This window comes from Calypte anna, chromosome 8 (genome assembly GCF_003957555.1).
Source record: "Calypte anna isolate BGI_N300 chromosome 8, bCalAnn1_v1.p, whole genome shotgun sequence".
NCBI lineage: Eukaryota > Metazoa > Chordata > Aves > Apodiformes > Trochilidae > Calypte > Calypte anna.
Window position 1 is genome coordinate 20227041 of NC_044254.1, and position 21407 is coordinate 20248447.

General features: G+C 50.3%; 1 protein-coding gene across 5 annotated transcripts in view; it reads left to right on the forward strand.

The window, feature by feature from the left end:
* The window catches only part of PTPRF (protein tyrosine phosphatase receptor type F), a 381207-nt gene that overhangs the window by 356819 nt on the left and 2981 nt on the right, over positions 1 to 21407 (forward strand). For all 5 annotated transcript variants that reach the window (XM_030454976.1, XM_030454978.1, XM_030454981.1 and 2 more), the window contains 8 exons: positions 5154 to 5277; positions 7226 to 7401; positions 12994 to 13113; positions 14165 to 14319; positions 15608 to 15893; positions 17795 to 17973; positions 20382 to 20508; positions 20736 to 20861. In XM_030454976.1, coding sequence (XP_030310836.1) covers positions 5154 to 5277; positions 7226 to 7401; positions 12994 to 13113; positions 14165 to 14319; positions 15608 to 15893; positions 17795 to 17973; positions 20382 to 20508; positions 20736 to 20861 — 1293 coding nt within the window. The remainder of the gene's footprint in view (positions 1 to 5153; positions 5278 to 7225; positions 7402 to 12993; positions 13114 to 14164; positions 14320 to 15607; positions 15894 to 17794; positions 17974 to 20381; positions 20509 to 20735; positions 20862 to 21407) is intronic.

The window sequence follows — 21407 nt, forward strand, 5'->3', positions numbered from 1 at the left end:
AGGGACACTTGCTGGTTGGTTGTCCTTTGGAGGAGTTACATTTTAAGTGGTTTTCCAGGGCAGGCTGGCAGCCTAACATCTCCATGGGGTTCAGGGTTGTTTATAGATGTCTCAGGGGTGGTGGCACCCCAGGCAAAGAGCAAATATTTAACAGCACTTTTAACCACTGAGGCCAGCTGCCCAGGGTCACCCGTCTGGCGCTTGTCTTGGTTGTGCAAGCAATACCAAGGTAACCTAGACACAGTTGACACAAAACAAGACCTATCAGCATCTCCCCACGTGCCCAGGAAGGGACATAGAGGGTCGTAAAAATTTCTCAAAGCCTTCTGGCCTGCGTTCCCACAGGTCAGAGAACAAATAATATTGTTCACACCAATTTCACAGCCTGTGTGACAAAGCCAGCAGGAAGAGGAGAGCTGTGCACTTGCAGCAGTGACAGCAAGGTCCTGAGCAGCGGGTTAGCCCTCACACCCGACAGGCAGGGAGTGATCCCAACTGGACCTGCTGGTACTCCTGGGGAGATGTTCAGCTGAGGGTTCTGGGAGCTGAGCCGGCTGCAGGCACAGTTAACTCTGCTGCTTGCTGCTCTGATAGCACAACCCACCACACTTTCTCAGGCATGCAGCCGAGTTTGGGGGGGAGCAGAGTGCAAGAGTCTGGAAGCAGCTCCTGGCCTGGCCACACCAGGAGAGTATTTCATTTCTAGTGCATAGTGAGTGGTACAGTGAATTTACACTGTGGGATTAATGGAATTAAATAAGTAGAAGGGAGGTTGAGCCCTTAATTATTTATCTGTGGGCTGTGGTGAGTGCTGCAGCTGTGTTGGAGCTCCTCCTGGGGGCCACCTTCCTATGCTGCAGACTGTGGACATAGGGCAGGATCCTGCCCTCTGATGGGAGGTACCTGGACTAGTACACACAAATGTGCACACACATACAGCAATTTGCACTTTCAAGCACTGCTGTCTGTTTTGCTGCTGTTAGTAAACACGGGACAGAGTCCTTCCAACCAGGGCTGGTTCCTGATCCCTTGTGGCTGCTGCCATTTCTGGGCTAGATTCTGCACCAGCTTCTCAAAGGAAATTTTATTTCTTCTGAAACTTCAACTTGTGGCAATTTTCCTTTGTGCCCAGTTCCTTCAGCATGTCCCTCAAGTGGATAGCCCCAGGGAGCAGAGAAGACTGGAGCTGTTGAAGCCCAGCAGCATGCTTCTGCTCAGCATGTTAGTTCTTTAGAATCTTTAGGTAGTGCATGAGATTTAACTGTGTTCCTTCTTTCCAGTGCACTATGAGCCTGCTCAAACTTTGTGTTCACTTGCATTTCCCTTAAAGCCACCAAGAACATTGCATCTTCCATGCCTGCAGCCCTGCCAAGGCAGCTTAGGCAACAGCAGAAGTTCTTCATTCCCTGGGGCCAGAGGTGCTGGACCAGGGGTCCAGGTAGTACCAGGGGAGCCTCCTGTTATGGATTTAATGGGCTCATCAGGAAGCTGCCTGGCAGGAATGCAGCACTCACGTTCCAGTAATAAGAATAAGAAGGCTGAAGTGCTGCCAGCTATTGATTGAGGAGCACATTATGTCCTCATTTGAGACACAGCATAGATTGACAGTGGTCAATGCCTGTGCTGATGTGGTTGATTTCACAGGAGGCAAGGAAGGACTTGCTGCCCAAGCTCCTTGCCCTTGTGCAGCTCCTGAACTGCTAAGCATCACAGGGCCATGGCTGCCCGGCGAAGCTGACATGCTGCCCCAGGGGCCTGCCAGCCTGGGTTGCCTATGCCTGCCAGTGGCAGAGGCAGCTGCAGTGGGGCTTTGGAGTTGCACTGATGAAGGAGAACAGCAAACCCAAGTGGGACTGCATCTTAGAGACAAACTGGCACTCAGGGATGTTTTCAAGGCATTTGTAAAGTTCTCTTGAGTCTGTCGAGGAAAGAGCCTTTTTCCAATCCTGTTTCAATGGTCTGGCTCTTTCTTTATGATATGGCTGTAGCAGCAGGGATCCCTGAGCTGCTTTGGAGAGATTGCTCCGTACGCTTCCATGCTGAGAAGGAGGAGTTTTACTAATTGGGCTTTTTCTTAATTTGTACTTGCTGTCTTACAACATCTCCCCTGTCACTTTAAAACACAGAAAAACTAAAAGTCATGGTGCTTTTAAGTTTGTTCTGGCTCATTTCCTTCCAATTTCCCAAGCCTTCTGCTTTCTAGGAAGAATGAGTCAAAAGTGTTACTCTGATTTGATCAGGGTATGGGATGTAGCAGTGACTCCTATAAGCCCCAGAAGGGACCAAGAACACATTCCCAGTACTGAGGCAGTTGTGGAACAAGGTGGAGAGATTCAGCAATGCTTCCAAAGTAAGGGGCTGCACAGCATCTTATATAGGTGGGACAAGACTTGCCAACCACCACTCTATGTAAGAGCTTCAACTGCTCTCAAAGCAGCCCATCATCTTCCCTTTTATTTACTCATTTGTTTGCCTTAAAGGGGGGGAACAGGTGTACATTAATTCATCACCAGAGTTTAAATTAAATCATTTTACTTCTAAATGAGTCACTAATTTGCAGGAGTATTTAATTAGAGCCTCTTTGCACTCAGGTGCTGTATTACTTCTGACTTTCTCACCTGTTTGCCCTCTTAAGAGGCTGATGATGATTAGACCATTTTTGCACATCCTCATTGCACATCAAAGCAATTAACCCTAATGGCAACACCCTGATGCTCCTCCTTGGTTCTGGGGGCTCCTGGCAGCCTTGTCTCCCCCAGGAAATAACCCTTTCTATTGCTGTGGCAGGATTCAGACTTGCTGCACAACACACAGTGCACCCCACAGCTTGGGCAGCCCTGCAGCCTTTTGGCAGTGATTTGCAGTGCAGATTGAGCTCTCCCTGCCTCTGCTGCAAAGTGAGGGCTCTCTAGCACTGACTTGTGCCCAGTACTGAGCAAGTGTTCACAGGGTGCAAGCAGGCATGATGCTTTCTTGTGTTGCTCCTTAGCACTCATACCTCTAAGGCTGGTCTCAGCTCCACCAAGAACTAGACGGCTTTCTGAATGGCTGTCTGCAGACTAAGTCCACCTTTTTGAATAAAGAAATGCTATTTATGTCTTTTGTAGGCATTGGTGGATTTTTTCCTTTGTTTCATGCTTCTCCTTCAGTATGCTCCAGATTGACTAAACTGTTATCAAACCCATTCTCATTTATCTCTACTCCACACAGAAAAAGTCCTTACATGTTCCGTTCTCTAGTTTTTCGTGGCTTTGATCATTTCTATTGCCCTTCTCTGGTTCAGCCCCACCATTAGGTGGGCAGCAGTCAGCTCTGCCACACAGCTGAGGGAGAAGAGCTAGTTCAGTGGGTCCTGGAAGCAAAATACAGGTGCCTGGATGAAATGAAGTGTCCCAGAAAACTTTGAGCTGCACGTGAATGTCTGTGCCTGGGCAGAAGAGCGTGCGGGGGCCGAGGCAACCAGGCCAGTGGGTTTCCAGCTAGAAGTAGTGCTTGCAGCTTCCACTCCCACCATCCCTGCTGCAGTGCCTCTGAATGCTGCTGCTGCCTGCTTATTACACTGATAATAGAAAATTACAGGTTTTCTATAGGAAATGTCTATTTACATCCTACGTTTGCGAAACTACCTATTAGCATCGCTGTGATGTCACATCCTCCTGTGTGTTTTCGTCAGCACTGTCCCCTCTGCCTGCTGCTGCAGGGAGGGCTGTCAGCATGGGCTGCACATGGGGACAGGGAGCTGTCACCTGGCACAGCACTGGCCTGTGTCCTGCATGTGCTACGAAGTCCTTAGGGCCAGTGTGGTGATGCAGGCAGTGCCTGTACTCTGTACTTGAGCTGGGTGCCTGCAGGGCTGCTTGGGAAGTGCCTGCTCAACAGCTCAGGAGAGTAGGGGATGGCTATGAATGTCACCTAGCACAAAGACCATAGTTGATAGGGCTGTGAGAGAGACCAGTCTCACAGCTGATCCAGAGCTGACAGACTAAGGGACTCCTTGCTCCTTGAGAATACTTCTGACATGGCTCTGCCAGGCAATGAGCATGGATGCCTGCAGAGAGAGTATCATGCAGTGTTTCCTCTAGCCTGGTTTGCTAAATATTTTTGCCTGTGGGCCAGCAAAGCTTCAGGGACCCTGAGCTGGAGCATGATTTTGAGAAGGCTTTGACTATGTTGGTAATTTCAGGGGAAGAGGGTATGTGGGATCACTGATTTCTGCTGTAGCTGCCTGTCCTGAGCTTGCCCAAGGCTCTGTGTGCAGAGCAGGTCTCTGGGTGAGGCAGTTGTCTTTTCTAGGTGCCTCACTTACCTCTCTCTCATCCCAGCTCAGAGAAATACTTTGGCCATGGTCCTTTTTCACCTTGTTTTGTGCATGGGCAAAGACATTAGAAAAGATTCTGGGAAGCGGCTGCCTGGCCATGGAGGAGTAATATACCAGGTGCATGAACACATTAGCTCATGGGAGAAGCATTGGGTATGTGAAGCCAGGACACAGGTGCATCAGGATGTGTGCTTCTCAGACAGTTGCATAGCCTGTGGGCCTTTGGCCAAGATTTATAATCACATCTCTTGTCCGAGTTTATACTTCTTTGTCACTCTATTAACTCAAACAAGAGATGGTTACATTGCATTAGTAGCTGGAGCAGAGGATAATAACCTATCAATTTTCATGACTATTCCTAGGCAAAAGTTCATAGGCTGTCTTGCAGGACACTAATACCCAAAGCTCTTGGGGCACAAGACACCCAGGACTTCCTCTATTTCAGGAGATGGCAGTTCAACAGCTAATAAAACTGCTAGGTCAAGAACTGCACGGTCAGGTCTCCATAGAGTTCTGGCATAAGACCAAATTTCTGCTGATGGGCGTAGGAAGGGATGAGCATGCAGGGGGGAGTGTAGGTGAAGGCTCATCTGCATCAGGCTTCCCTAGCAAAGGGCTGCTCTGTCTGCATGTCACAGGAGGCAATTTCCACTGGAGACTGGGTTTTGGTGTGATCTGTTTTGACACTGCTGCTGGGGACACCCACTGAAGCTCTGTCTGGCCTGGGGAGAGGTGTGTGGGCAGATGCAGATTTCCTGACTGAAACACACATGTACTGCAGCATCCTACTGTGCTGTAACCACTCCTGACTCCCTGCCTCTCTTTCTCTCCACAGTCCATTGATCCAGGACAGCAGTTCACCTGGGAGAACTCCAACCTGGAAGTGAATAAGCCAAAAAACCGCTATGCAAATGTGATTGCCTATGACCACTCCCGGGTCATCCTGACCTCCATCGATGGTAAGAGTGACTGCAAAGGGGGCAGCCTAGCAAATGGTTGAACCTGGCTGTAGCAGGAGACTCTTTTCCCTGTTCTGAGTCGAACAGGGGAAAACAGCAAGGAACATATCCAACATCAGCCTTAACAAATCTGGCTGGAAAAGGAGAGGAAGGGCTCTGCTTTCCCAATGTCCTCAGAACAGTGTGCCCTGTGTGGTTGTTTCTTGTTATAGTTGGACAGACAGCAGAGATGTCTGTCCCAGCAGCCACCCTTCTCACTGTTGGCCCTACTGTGTGACTTCAGCTGCCTTCCTTGGCACATGGTGGGACATGATACTGTTAACCCTACCACCCAACACAACTGCAGGACTGGTATCTTCCTCTGGGACTTCTCAGTGTTTGCTCCCATGGAAATGCCCAGAGCCGCATTGGATGAGGAATGTTCCTTCCCCTGTGACATCAGGCTCCACACATCCTTCTGCTCCATAGGAGATGCATATTCATAGCACTGACCCCCATGGTCCAAGAAGCATCCCCCCATCTCTGGAGTCTGGGTTATTACACCCTTTTAGTGCTTGTTTTTCAGTCCCCTTGCACACAGAGGAGCTGGAGCACAGGTACTGAAGCCCAGGTTCACCCATTCCCCCGGTTCTATAAATCAGCCCCCAGCCCTACACTCCAGAACTGAGCCCACTTATGGGGTGTGGGGAAGATGCAGCTAATTCAATACATCCCTGCTTAGGAAAGAGACTGGGGTCTGGCTTTGCCTCCAAGTGGCCCTGCAATTACTTTTGTCCTTTTCTTGGGATGACAGAGTCTTTTCTAACACTGATGCACCACTCATACTCTGCAGGAGGAGGTGTCCAAACGGGCCCTTATGGCAAGGCCTGTTCAGCAGCAGCTATGTGAAGGCCTGGCATGTCTGACCAAGGGCAAACCCCGTTTGTGCAGTGGGAGCACATGGTGGATTCCCTGTTTTCCAGCCTGAGTCAGTTGCTGTAAGCTGTGTCTTCCTGGAAAGTGTTCCCAAGGAGCCCTGCCAGGTCCCTACCACCCATGCTAAGGGAGCTGGGTGCTGCTCTCCAGCTGCTGCTCTTCCTCCAGAGCCACAAGCACTTTGTTTCTGCTGAGGCTGCTGGAATTTCTAGAAAATGCCCCAGGACAAAAAGGTGTGGGGGAGACCCTCACTTTCATTTCCTTTCCCTAATGAAATGCAGATGTGCTCTCTTTGGGAAACAAGGAGACTCCTGCTGCTTTCCCTCACAGGCCCGGGCAGCCCATGCTGAGCAGGGTTCGGAGCACACAGCCTCAGGCTTCTGCTTTTCGAATTTATTTTAGTAACTGTGTGTTTGCATTTTAAAGGCCTTTAAAAGAAAGTCCTTTAAGGAAAGTTGTTAAGGCAAAGTGGGAGCTGGAGCAACCTCTGCCAGCAGGCAGCAGCAGAGGAGAGTCCAACGCTGAGATGGTGGTGAGAAGGTCTGGTTCCTTTGAGGTACTTTTCCCTGCAGGAGGGATAGGAGGACATCTCTGCCTGACATCCCCTGCTAACAGAGACAAGCTAATGAAGCAGACTTATTTTAAAAAGCTGCTGTAGGACCATACCAAATAGGTAGTGAATTTGAGACAATTATTTCAATCAGCTGCTTGGGGCCAAACAAGCACCATAATATTCCTTTCCGTGAATTTCCTTTTTCGTGTGGGTGGCAGCTGTCTCTCTCCTTTGGTGCTGCCTGCTTGTTGTATTAATGTGAGAGTTACAAAGGGTTCTTCTTTGTTTGGTTCTTCTTTGTTCAGGCACCATCCTTTTCCTTTGAAGGGAGAGATTCTGGCATCACCAGGATGGGTAAAGGAGGCTTGTCAAGAGCCCTGTGAACATTCCTCTTCCCTTGCCTGCAGGGCCCAGGAGACCAATAGGCACAGGGTCGTGGGCTGCCCCTGCAGTAATGTTTTCCACCATCTTTCTCCACAGGGGTTCCAGGCAGTGATTACATCAATGCCAATTACATTGATGGGTATCGGAAGCAGAACGCCTACATCGCCACGCAGGGTCCTCTGCCAGAAACCCTCAGTGACTTCTGGAGGATGGTGTGGGAACAGAGGACAGCAACTATAGTTATGATGACCAGGCTGGAGGAGAAGTCCAGGGTACAGTGTGTGCTTCCTATCTTTTCTGGAGCTGGGGAGGGGAAAGGTTGGAGACAGTGATGGGAACACTTCACAGCATAAAGGCATCCAGGGAGAGGCAGGTCCAGGAGTGTGTCTCACTGCTGCAGGCACCCCAGCAACAAGTGCCTTGTAAGCTTATCCCTGTGAGGCAAAAGGGTAGCAAAACCTCCTATCACTGTGCTGCTCATCAACCTTTGTCTTGCCTGTATGTCTGCATGCACAGCCACCCTTTCCCAGCCCACATTGCTCTTGCCATAGGGAGAAAGGAAAGCTCTGAGATGGGGTCTGACAGTCCCTAAAAGCCTGGGTGCTGCGTCTCATAAGCTGAGAAGCTGCAGTGGGTAGGTGATATCAGCAGCATCCTGCAGCCTTACAGGGTGCTGGCATCTCTGGCAATGCAGAGGAATGGCTGATGGGGTCTCATTGTAATAACAAGACTAATTTGTGCCTTGTCCAGTGACAACGTGTATAAATAATTGGCTCATACTGCCAAAATTAGGTATTCTGGTGTAATAAATGCAAAGCTGCCTACAAACTGTGGGGAAGGCACAAGGTTGAGGAAGGAGCAGGAGTCCTTGCTGCAGATGATGCTTATGGTGTCTTGTGACTTCTTACTCAGCCCTGAAGCAGGAGTTCATAAGCTGTAACCAAAGTGCTTCTGTGCCCAGATGCACCCATCAGGCAAAGCTTCTGCCTCTCATGATTCAGTTTGTTCCCAAAAGTAAAATTTTAGCGGTGAGCATTTGTATTTGCAGAATATTTTAGTGTTACCATGCCAACAAGCAGGAGAAGGGGCTGTTCTCTCAAGCTGTGAAGCACTGGTTATTTTTAGCCCAATAAGCTCCTTCTTGAGAAGCAGAAACTGTCAAGTTTGGGTTCAGTTAAAACTTCTGCCTGCATGCTCTTTGTAAATTTCAAAGCTTTAGCACTGAAATGCTTGCAGGGGGGTCCTAGCCCATGCTGGCTGGGAGAAAGGAGCTGGAGCAACTGATCACCATGGCAAAACATCTGCTTTCCTGCTTGTATAGAAATTGTCTTTGTTCATGGGCTTCCCCGGCTCTACAAATGGCCTGCAGCCTGCAAGGAAAAATAGTGTTCCTTGGAGACAAGCTGCCTCCAACATGTAAAGGAAGCTTTACACTGTGCTTCCTGATGCACAGCCCTATCCACTCTGTCCAGTGACAACCACAGCCCAAACAAGGAGGTAAATTAACCTGACCCATCCTGCAGCTCAGGGCTTGGCATGTGGGCTAAGCAAGATCAGAAGCTTCTCATCAACTGCTCTCTGCAGCTGAAGAGTTATTTGGGGACATTTTTGTGCCATTGCATTTCAGTGATGGAGCATATATTTAAATATGAGGAAAAGCCCCTTGAGGTTGCCAAGTAAACCCATGCCCAGAGTCCTGACTCACTTAACTTCTGGGCTGCTTAGTTATGAGAAGGAACTCCAAGGTGCATGTTTCTCGAAGATAACTGTTTTCCTTTGACCCCACAGGCACTTGTCATTTCCTGAGATGCCTGTGCTGCTGAGCCATGCATTATCTTCCCCCAGCACACTCCCTGTCATGTCATCCTGCTATTGCTTCCAGCAGTATCAGTTTCTGTCCCAAACACGGTGCATATAGTCAGGCTTTGGTGATGGGATGGGTACTGTGAATCTCTGTCATGGGCAGGGGGTGGCCAAAGACCTAGCAGAAACTGCAGGCAGCCTGCTTGACTGGGCATGCTCCCCAGGGGGGCTCTAGGTTGACCTAACTGGACTCAGACTTCACTCCCCAACACTGCCTGCCCATGCCCTGCTGGCTTTTTGGCATCTCCTTAGCACTAATGAGAAATGGTCATTTTTCTCAGTCACTGCAGGAGAGGCAGGTTGCTAGGGAAAGCAGTGGGGAAGTCCTGAGTTGAGCCAGTCCTGCAAAGCAAGGGCTTCCCTGGATGTTTTTGAACCCTAGAGGTACCTTGAGGCACACAGTCACACAAGGGCACTGGTGGGGAGCTGGGATGTGGACTTGTAGTAGATTATCTTCTGTTCCTTTTGTTGGCTTCTCCAGCATCTTCCAAGGCAGGATGGCTTTCAGTGACTTTCCTGCTCTACGTCTCCTCAAGCCCCTTTGATGATGGCTAGAGCTCAGTCAGGACAACACCTTTTTGGGACAAAAGAAGATCTTGGTCACTGTCTATTGCTCCCAGCTTTCGGCATGAGTCACTGTTTCACAGTATTTTACTCCAGAGCCTTCAAACATTATCTCGGATTCCTCCAGCATCTCTGCCTGCTGATGTTCAGGCTGCTGTGGGACACCACTGCTCCAGGCAGTCACAGTGTCACAGCCTTAGCCATGGGTGACCTTGCTTAGAAGTCCCCTTGCCAAAGGGCTTCAGTGCAGGGACAGGACTGTCTCTCCAGCTGTGGAGCCTGGGATGGGCAGCAGGGCCTCATGGTGAGATGCCCAGCACAGAGCAGGCTCTGCCACCTTTCCAAGAGAGCTCCCCAAGGCTCCCTCAGCAGTGGTGTCTGTAGATAAGCCAACTGGGACCGGCAGCAGCTTCACATCCCTGTAGGGGTGACACAGCTTTAAAGGGCTCCTGAGCTGCAGGGAGGAAAAAAAAAAATCTTTAAAGAGCATCAGCTTTTATGGTCTGCAATTTTAGCTGGCTTGATGGTCCAAATCATCTTCCCTTTTTCATGTTTTCACAAAGCAAGAGGCACATAAAGGATAGAAATGGCAGGATTGTGCAATTTAGCTGCTTTCAAAGCTTTACAATCAGTTTCAGAATCATTTGGTGGCAGTTCAGAAACACACATTGTAGATTAGCTTTCCCGAAGCTATGAGTATGGCGTCCCAGCCGGGGTGTGTTGCACAAGAGAGGTATTAAAGCAGGATTTCTCCTACCCTGGGGTATCCCCAAGAGCGTGGCAGAGCAAGGGCTCCCGGAGCAGTGTCATGGTTTGTTCTGTCCCAGCCCAGAGCAGCAAGCAGCTTTCCCTGGGGGATGATCTCCCCTTGCACTTTGAGTCCCCAGGCAGGGGTGCCAAGAGGATGGTACCGAAGTGCTCTGGGGACGAGAGGCCCTGCAGCCACATCCTGCTCCAGCCCTTTCACTGGCAGTGATGCTGTGTGGAGTTTGTGAGTGAGGCTGGGAACAGAGTGTGGAGCTGAGGAGAGTTGCCCAACTGCTCTTAGGCACAGGACATCTAAGGGGAGGGACAGGAGCCACTCAGCAAAGCTGCAGTGAATGGCTGTTGAGGACATTAGTGTGCTCCTTAAGTTAATGAGAAGCAATCACAGCCAGAAGAAAACATCTCTTATCTGCTTTAGTGCCACAGTGCATCGGCTTCTGCATAAAATTTACAGAGCTTGAAAATGGGGCATAAACATTATGGGTAAATTTGGCAGAAAATGTGACTGACTCTTATCTGGTCATGAATAAATAATTTTCAATTACCAATCCAGGCACTGCTATTATCCCGTGCAGGGAACTCCTCTGAAGTTTGTTTTGTGCTGGAGCACACACAGCCCTGAAGCTTGTAGGTGGCAGGAAGGGACCCCTCTCCCCAAGGGGGACATGCTGTGCTGCTCCCCTGCAAACCACACTGAATCTGACACAGCACGTGGCATATGCAGGATGCCATTCTGCCCTCATCTCCTTTAGAGAGGGGGCAAGCCATCCCTCAGCCAGGGTGAGACAAACTCAGGTGGCCAGGGATGCAGGTGTCACCTGCTTGCGAGGGTAGGATCGGTTTAGCTGTGAAATAAGGTTTATGACAGCCAGGTTGTTTGCTTTGCAGCTAGTCAGTGTATATAGTAGGCTGCTCTGTGCAAGCACATATCCAAGAGAGCACAGCAGCCTGAAGGGCAAGAGACCTTGGGAAGGAGGCATCAGAGCTGTTCTGGGCACGAGGGTGCCCATAGTACCCCATCAGGCAGCCTTGCTCCAGACACTTCTGCCAGGGCATGGCCTAGGGAGAGGAGACCCTAAAAAACCATGGAGACATTCATCCCTCTGCCCTCAGGTTGCTGCTCCAGCAGCCAGCATGCAGGATGAGGGCTCTTAGCTCTCACAAGCCCCACCCTGCTTAAAGTGCCTTCAATTACAAGGCTGAACTTCATTGATTTCTAATTAAGCCTGTTGTTTCCCTTCCCACACATTCCCCTGTAAACACGCTTGGCTAATAATTAAGTTTACTATTCCCTGACAAGCACAGATGATCTTCCATTCATTCCTCTCTCCTAGGGCGGGAAACAATATTCAGTGCAGTGCACATGGGTGGGAATGAAGTCTTCCTCCTGTCAGCCAGGCACCAGGGCTCTGCAGGGCAGGGGAGCTGAGTGGCAGATGAAATAGGAATGCTCAGGGTGCCAAATTAAATAGGGAGCTTGGGTCTGGAGAGAATAAAACCGGAGGAGTAGTTTGCAAACACTGAGCTGTGAATAGGAGGAGGGCATCAGCAAGTGATCAGGGAGAGATGCTCATGGAGATGGAGTGAAGGGATGGGGCCCTGGGGATGTGTTAAGGCTCTCTGCCAAGTGGGCTGTAGTGGCAGCTGTGACTGGTAGGTAGCTCAAAATATTCTGGCTGTAGGGTTGGGAGGAGGAGATAAAGATGCTGCTGGGTAGGGGGTCTCTAGGGAGCAGTGGTGTGTTCCTCATGGGACAGTGCTGTCTGCACAAAGGGGCTGAAGAGGTGGTTTGGCCACAGTCTGTGTGTTCTTGCAGAGGGAGAACAAATTGTGTCTGAGCTGGCATCTATGCCTTGCTGTGGAGCAGGTTTTGAAACACCTGAGAAATGCAGATTTCGAATGCACTTGAGCCTATGGCAGTGCAGAAACCAGGTGTGTGGGCTGTGTCCAATCTTTCACCAGTGTAGTTTGCTGCCTGGAAGCCACACTGACATGACACTGGGGACTATGATTGCAAAGAGAAAGGTAGTGCCTGGTGTTGTGTATTGTGTCCTCACGTCTCAGTTCAATGCTGTGGGTCCAGAACATTGGGCTGGGATAGCAAGGAGGTGGTGGGGATGCAGGCTGCACCTTCCTCACCTCAGCTGCCCTTTGATCAGAGCCTTCCTCACAGAAACCGCAGCTTCTTCTCCCCTGCTTCACCAGCTTTCCTCTCACCAACTTGCAGCTGCCAACCTTCTTTCCATCCAGGTGGAGCTCAGGCAGGGGGATGCTGCAAGCACAGCCTCAAGACCAACATCTTCCCAAAGGAGAGGCAGAGAAGAAAACTTAAGGCACAAGCAAATCACTGCTAGCAATTGCTGCACACTGCCTTTTTACCTGGTACTGCTCGTGCTGCTGTGTCTGGTAGCCTGGCCCACTCGTATCATTTCTCACCAGAGTCTCCAGGAAAAAAATAAAAATCCCTCTTTGAATATGAATCTTGTGGAAAGGAGCCCAGGGTGTGCTGCCTCTCTGCTGGACAGTCAGAGAGAAGGCAATCTGCGTGTTTTGGGACCCCTCACATAGTGATTGTTTTGTGTCTTTACCTTTTGAAGGGCAGAGACCTGTTTTTCACCCCAGATGCCCCAGCAGCAGCCAAGCACTCACCCTTTCTCCTCTCCTCCCCTTAGGTAAAGTGTGACCAGTACTGGCCAAGCCGGGGTACAGAAACCTATGGGATGATCCAAGTGACCCTGCTGGACACAGTCGAGTTGGCAACCTACACTGTCCGCACCTTTGCACTGTACAAGGTATGGCCCTGGCAGGGCTGTTCCTGCCACAGGTAATGCAGAGCTGCTCTTGATGCTACAGGGTGCTGCATGGCCCACAGGCAGAGGCTGCCAGCTGTGCCTGGCTTAGTAAACCATGTGTCTAGCCCACACATGGGCCATTTTTCAAAGCTGGGCTGTGGTGGGAAACCTGCTGTAGCTTGTGCATCTGGGCACAACTGGATTTGGGCCAGAACACCTGATGCTCTCCTGTATGCATTCAGGATGGGCCCCAAAGTGGGGGCTATGTTTGCCTCTGGCGGGTGTAGATGAAACAGCTGTCCTCCCATTAGAGACACAACATGGGAAGCAGTGAATTTTTAGCACTCCTGTCACTAATAATGCAAATGGAGGGGCTGATGTGTGCACAAGCCCTTCTCTCCTGCTTTCTGTGTACCTCATTAGTGTTTGGAAATCCCTGGGAGAAGTGCTAGTGCTAGCAGCAATGCCGACAGGCTTTGCAGAGGCCTCTGTGAGTGACTGAGCCAGGGCCAGGCCAGCAGAGCCCAGCCATGGGGACACGCTCACACTCTGGGAAGGCATCTTGCACCAGCAGTCACCCAGCAAGTCCTACCACATTGCTACATGGAGAGTCTGGAGCTGGGCAGACACAGTCTGATCAGCTGTCCAAGGGATGCAAAGGAGCAGGGAGAGAAGTGCCCACTGTGGCCCTTACATACCCAGTGCTTGTTTCCCCCTGGATGCACTGCAGTGCATATGTAGGTAGTGATCACATGCTGTGCAGAAAGGAGTTTTTCTCCTTCCCTTCAGTCTGCTGCACACCTGCAGAGTTGCTCTGCTCTCTGCCTAAGCTTGGTTTCCACAGAGCATTTATTTGTACAGAAACCTTGTAAGAAGCCTATATTTTGCCTTCAAATTTTCAGTGGCAAAATCCCAATGCATGGATGATCAGGCACAGTGTTATGTGTCTGTTGTTACCCTGCCAGCTGAGTAGCTTGTTATCCCATCAGTGGGTTCCTGTCCTAGGATGAGACTGTTCTCATGCAAAACAACTCCTCTTTGTCTTCAACAGAATGGCTCCAGTGAGAAACGAGAACTGCGACAGTTCCAGTTCATGGCTTGGCCTGATCATGGGGTTCCAGAATACCCCACCCCAATCCTAGCTTTCCTGCGACGGGTTAAGGCCTGTAACCCACCAGATGCTGGGCCCATGGTTGTCCATTGCAGGTAAGACTGTGTTTGCAAAGCTGCACCTTGGCATGTACCTCCTGGCTGCAGGAGCTTTAAGCTGTCCAGATAAAAGTGGAGTCTCCTGCTCCTATAGGGAAGGTTTCATGATGGTATAACCCACACTGACTCCATGCTTGGGCTGGGAACAGGGCAGAACCAGCAGTGATAATGTAGTGGTGACATTTGTATTGCTACTCTTCTGTCAGATTAAACAGCACAGCTGCATGGAGAGCCTCAGAAAACACTTCCTCCTGCAAAACTGCAAGTGTCATTTTAAAATGTAGTGTTCTGTGCTGAGCATGAGTAGGTGGTTCCTGTCAGAGAGACATCATTGACAGACACACATGCAGTGACCTCTACAAACATTCATATGTAGTATTTACCATAGAACTTTTGCAGGGCAGAAAGGCAGCTCTTTAAGCAAAATATTAGTCTACGAAGGCTCAGCATCTTATCCAGGCAAGATTTATCTATACCAGCCGAGTGGGGACTATTACTGAACAAACCACTCCATCATTGCTGTTCCAGCATACGCCTTACCAGCAGTGTTTAATGCTCTTCTTTCATGCTCTGTTTCAGATGGGAGTAGGGTATAATTAACACACAAACAAGCTATATTAAAGCCCTGTTAAGGATCTGACTTGCACCATAAATGAGGAAATGTCTAGCTCCCTATCTCTGCCTGTGTTTACATGTCACAACAGCATGTGTGTTGTTTCAGGGTGCTCTGAAGAAGAGTAGTTTGCTGCCCTCCTAACAGATATGGTGCTTGAGCAAAGGGCTCTGCACAGCCTTGTGTGATCTCATCTTTCTGCTTTCACCTCAGGCTGTCTGTCCTCATTTTATGGGTTAGGAAACTGTGACCCTTGTTAGGGGACAAGCAGGCTTGAAATTTTAGGCTTTTCAGATGCCAATGCCCAGCCCACACTTCAGGTCTTCTGACTTCATGCACACATACCCTGTCACTCTCATGCCTGTTAAACACATTTCTCCTTCCCTTCTGAAGGTGCTTCCAGTCACTACAGGGACTAGCAGAGTAACATTATGTCCCTTCCACTCCATCAGTGAAATTGGGACAGCAGAAGGGCTGAGTAGCCTCTCCAGTTCCCCTCTCCCTTGCTCACTTTGTCACCTTTTGTCTGAGGCTCAGCTCATTAGCCCCCAGTGTGGAGAGCAGCCTTTATTCCCCTTTTGTGCACTCCAGGTCAGGGTTGCTCTCTTAAGCAATAGCAGAGCTTATGTGTCATCTGTAGGAGACCTCAGGCCATGTGCTTTCTTCCTGCAGTGCTGGCGTGGGCCGAACCGGTTGTTTCATTGTCACTGATGCCATGCTGGAGCGGATGAAGCACGAGAAGACCGTGGACATCTATGGCCACGTGACGTGTATGCGCTCTCAGCGTAACTACATGGTGCAGACAGAGGACCAGTACATCTTCATCCACGAGGCCTTGCTGGAGGCAGCCACATGCGGCAATACTGAGGTGCCTGCGCGCAATCTCTTTGCTCACATCCAGAAGCTGACCCAGGTGCCACCAGGCGAGAGCGTTACAGCAATGGAGCTGGAATTCAAGGTTGGTGGCAGAGCCCCAGCACCCCTGTTCTCCATCCCCCTGTCTCTGCCCCCTCAGCCCCACTGGGCCATTCTTCCAGGGATTGGGAGGGGAGAGCTGTGGATCATTACAGACAGTTATTTTTTGTGTGTTTCTAAACCAGGTAGGCACAGAGTTTTAAAATACATTTGAATTGTAAAGCTTGTGTAGGCCATGGTCCCCCCTGGATTGGCAGCTTCTGGGGAGGATATAAAAGGCAGATGGATGCGCAGTTCTCAGCAGCACATTCTGCTCTAGGTTCACTGTGCTGCAGGAGCTGCATCTGAAATCAGATGCAGATCATGTTAGTGATAATTGATGTTACTGTGAACAACTTGTCTGGAAACGGCTCCAATTTAAATATATGAGACGTTTATAGTCTCGTTTATTCAGTGCTGAGCTCTGTTATCTTTTAACCACCTTCAAGCCTCAGAATCTGGAATTGGTGAAGGCAGTGTTTTAAGGCACACTGTTTTTAAGAAACTAAGCCCACATTTTTCAATCTGTATCTGTGAATTCAAAGTACAGGTATTTATTACAGCCTTGAAAATGTAAGTGGGCTCTGGAAGCACCCATATTCTCAAATGAGGTGTGTTAGTCCAGTGCACTCATGCTGGACTATAGCTCATGTAGCTCATGCAGGGAGGCAGCAGAGCATGCAGGCTGTGAAATGAACTGCAGCAATACAGCTTCACCCTGGGGATTCCCTCCAAGTGACAAACCAGCAGGAATGGCAAATATTGATGTTTTATGTAAACTGGGAATAGCCATGCAGCTCTGTCCTGTTACCAGAGCTGATGGTGTCCTGAGCTTCGGATAGTAGAATGTGCTGCATCAGTATCTTATAGTGACACATGCCCTGAGAAAGCTCTCAAGAGAGACACAGAATTAGGCTCAACTCCAGCAACTCTGTTGTAAGAACAACAAAAATTTGCAGTTTCTCCAAGGGTCTCTTTAGAATAGTAATAAAATTTGCCCCTCTCTGTGCCCTGGCAGTGTCCACTGCACGCGAAGCCCTGCAGAACAGGATATGGGAGGGCCTCAGATGGCTGCATCACTCCCCAGAGATCAATCCTGTCCTTCTGCAGGGAGCTTCTGCCTAGGACCAGCTGCCACACACACAGAGAAAGGTGGCTCTGGAGATGCTGGACAGTCTTTTGGGGGATGAAGAAATAAAAGAAAAAGGGAAAAAGAAAAAGAAAAAAAGGATTTCTGTTTAAACATCTCTGCCAGCAGATCCAAGTAACATATTTACCATTACTTCAGTTTACCAGGCTCAAAGAGAACAATAAAATGTCTCACAGTAACCCAAAATAGATCTTTTTTACCTAAAACTGTCACAATTCTCACATTTTTCTTGGGTTCTTCTGGGGTAAGAAGTAAATAGAAAGATGTTGGAAGATGGAAAGCTTTACTTCCCTCACACCACCAGGCAGGTGTCCCTGGTTCAGGGAGGTACAAAGCTTCATGTGCTGGCCCTCTGTGGGTCAGATTGCTTCTGGGAACCTCCATTCCACTATGTGTAGCTTTGAGGCTGTGCCAGCAAGTAAGGGAGGTGGTTCCCCTGCCGTCACCTACAGCTGTGCACCAAAGCCAGCAGCAAGGCTGTGCAATGGCCAGGGCGGAGGGGCTGATGTGATACTGAAAACCAGGCTGATGACTGCAAAATAGAGCAGCTGGTATGCAGTGTCATCGTAATGTGGTGACGGAGCCCTTCATCTGGTCCAGAAAGATGTGGTCCCCAGCTTCTGTCCCTCAGTCAGAAGAGGGTGTGTGGCTGATTGCCCAGAGGGACTCCTGCCTGCCCTGATGCCAGTGTCCCGATTTTGCCCCTAGATTTCTGCACCCCCAGCCTGGGTCTGACATGTCTTCTCCTCTTTCAGCTGCTGGCCAACTCTAAAGCACATACCTCACGTTTCATCAGTGCCAACCTCCCGTGCAACAAATTCAAGAACCGCCTGGTGAACATCATGCCCTATGAGCTGACAAGAGTCTGTCTGCAGCCCATCCGGGGTGTTGAGGGCTCTGATTACATCAATGCCAGCTTCATAGATGGGTACAGGTAAGGGCCACCTGAGGTGCCTGGGCAAACCTGTCCTGCTTGCTTGGGAACATGGGCAGAGCTGCCTTCTCTTCTTTCCTAAGAACTGGTCCTGGCTGCCTAGAGTGGAATTGTTGATCACAGTTTTATCTATTTCTCTCTTTTCAGACACTCCAGTGCATGTAGTAACAGTATGTGAGGGCTTCTAGTGAGTGAGCATTGCCAGGTTGCTTGTATTGCTGTAGGCAGCACATGGCTGCGATGAGAGGCTGTACTGGCTCCTGTGGAGGTTTATAGTATCTCCTGGTAGGAATCCCTTGGCATGTGTTTTATATCTGCAGCAACTAACACAAACCTGCCCTCTCACATTAGCTGTAGTAATTAGAGATAGAAGTATGTGGGATGCTTGCACCTTGCACTGCATGGCTGATCCAGACAGCAGGCCAAGGTGCATTGTCTCATGTCTTGATTTGGGGGGTTCTGTGGATCCTCATGTCAGGCTGGTACTGGGAAACTCATTATTGGGTTCTGCTCACCAGAAAACCTTTTAGAAAAAAGAAGTCAGGATCTAGTGGGGACAATAGAACTTAGAGTTTCTGTATCTAACTCCTGGCATCATATTCTTAGATGCTGAGTGCCAGGAGAGGAGAACATAGGAAAACAGCACTGTGGCCACATCTCCTTCCCAGCCAATCCCCAGACAAATATCCCAACATCAAACATACAAGGCTCATTTCTGTCATCTGTGTACAACCACAGTAGGGTCGACCAGTACAGGAGTGGTGGATGCAGTGATGCATGTGGCACAATTTCCCACCACCTTGGCTCTGCCCAAACACTTCTTATGGGCTGATGAGCCCCCAGGAGCAGCAGCTACTGCCAAAGGGAACAGATATTGGTGCAGCCAAGCTAATGGCTCTGTGCCTCTGTCCCTGCTCCAGCAGCTGAGCCCACGAAGGGTTTCCAGGGGGAAGGGTTATGTTGGAGGCAGGAGAGGGAAGAGAGCAGAAGAGCAATCATGGAAGCATCCCAAAACAGGCAAACTGCAGCAAGTCAGGCTCTTTCAGGGTGGGACAAAGTAATAGAGAAAGATGAAGGGGCTGGAGAAAAGCTGTCAGGGAGCAGCCCCTGCTCCCTCCTGCCTGTGTCGGTCCGAGCCATCCAGCACCATGTCATTAAGGTGGCTGCCTGGCTGTGTCAACCCCTGGCAGCCCTGTGCCTGGTCGGTGGGCTGCAACCTCAGTGCCCTGCTCCAGAGCTGATTATAATTGGTGCTGGTTTTGCCCCTCGGTGATGCTGGAGGGAGGGCTGCCTGCAAAGCAGGTGATACCATTTCATGTGCTACCTTCCCCATCTCTGAAGAATACTGTTATCTCTTCCCATCCTTTCAACTGAGCCCATCTTCTTGATATTATCTAAAGAGATCAGTTGGCCCAAGGTCCTGCACACATCACTGATGTTGCATCTTTATTAGCTCTTTTTTTCTCTCTGCACCCCCACTCCCTGCTTTTTATGATGTCTTATAAATCCAACTCGAAGCAGTCCCTGTCTTCATCCTTCACATTACAGTCCTGCAGCACGTTCGTTAATTTTTAGATCCAGCGGAGAGGTGCAGTGCTGGACAGGAGGATGCTGCTCTGCATCTGACAGGCTCCGGCGCCCCGTAGTGGTGAGCCGGACTGTGCGGTGCTGAACCTGTCACTTCGCAGTCAGCACTTGGAGAGCCAGGTTGGGCCCTGGCCATGCCAAAGACCTGACATGCCAAGGGTGCTTTCTTCAGGTTGGGTGCCAGGCTGGGCAAGGCAAGCTCTATTTTTCACACAGGACATTCTAAGAGATGCTCTGATTCACAGTGGAACCAAGAATTTGGAAGCTTCCAGAAAGTTGGTAAAGTTATATTGGGGATTTCCACACCGCCCCAGCTGGAGTGTGTGATCCAGGTGACCTATTCTGATTGCTCTGTGTCTTCCCATGCAATGGGAGGGATTGTGGGTACTGCAGAAAGTAAGTGTAGGCACCCCCAGACATGCTGCTGCAGTCATCCCCAAGCACAGCTTTCCTCCCAGCCCAGATGGGTGCTGACAGCCTGATCACATAGACCTGGTTGCCAAGAAGGCTCTCAGTGCAGCAGCACTGGGGTCAAGCAGCAGGGAGATGCTGGGCTGGGGATATCATTACCTCAACAAGGACCAGCAGCCTTTCTGGATCCTGCACCCAGTGGTGGTCTCTACGTCTGTGGGGACCACTTTTTAAGACACATGCTGGGCAGGCTCATTCCTCCCCCCACGTATGTGGCTAGTCCTTGAGACTTGTCTCCTGCAGTTGCATTGTCAGCCCTGCTGCTTGCTGCATGGGATCCCTGCTTCCAGCCCACCAGGCTGCTGCCAACCTCCCAGAAGCTGCTCTAAGCACCATTATGTTTGTCACAGGCAGCAAAAGGCCTACATCGCCACGCAGGGACCGCTGGCTGAGACCACAGAGGATTTCTGGCGGATGCTCTGGGAGCACAACTCTACCATCGTGGTGATGTTGACAAAGCTGCGCGAGATGGGCCGGGTACGAATCCTGCTCAGGGGAGAAGGGGGCTGTGTGGCTGCTGTCTGTGAGCACAACCTCTCTGCTCACTCCAGTCTGTCCCCAGCACCCCCTGCTCTGAGCCAGCCTCCTGCTGGCTTGCCCCATGGTTGATCCTGTGGCCTACAGCCACTTACGCTCCCAGGGAGTGGGAGGGAAGAGCAGCAGCTTGTCAGTACTGATATCTCACCAATGCTCCTCATCCACAGGAGAAGTGCCATCAGTACTGGCCCGCAGAGCGCTCTGCCCGGTACCAATACTTTGTGGTGGACCCCATGGCAGAGTACAACATGCCACAGTACATCCTCCGGGAGTTCAAGGTGACAGATGCCAGGGTGAGTGCAACTTCTGGCTCCACAGCTCCCCTGCCTCCCATGCTCCTGCCCAGGCCAGCGGAGAGAGTGTGCAGCTCTCCAGTTCTTCCTCCTGGAGGAATCAGAAAGCAAGGTCCTGCCTTGCACTACAGGCAGAAGGGGAAAGCCCTTCACCTGCTGCTTCCTTCACCCAAGTTCTTCTTTACCAGCTGTATCATCCCCAGTGAGCAGATCCGAGTTCCCTATCAGCACCAGGGGCTTATCAATCCCCTGCCAGGGGCCTCGCCTGCGCTGTACATTTGGACAAGCTTTGAACATGAGCTTAATAAGGTTCAGAACTCCTGTGTGACAGTAAATGTAATCCTGAGGTGTAGCTGTGCCCCAGACAGGATCAGGGCACTGACCCAATAGGACCCTTAAGGGACCCAAAGCCCTGCTCAGTTCAGTCACTTTGAGGTGAACATGTGAGAGCAGAGGCAGGCCCCCAATGCTCAGTAAGATCTCCTAGATCTGCCTGGGCTCATCCATGGCCTGTGCACCCTCTCACTTGGCCTGGACAAGGGGGTC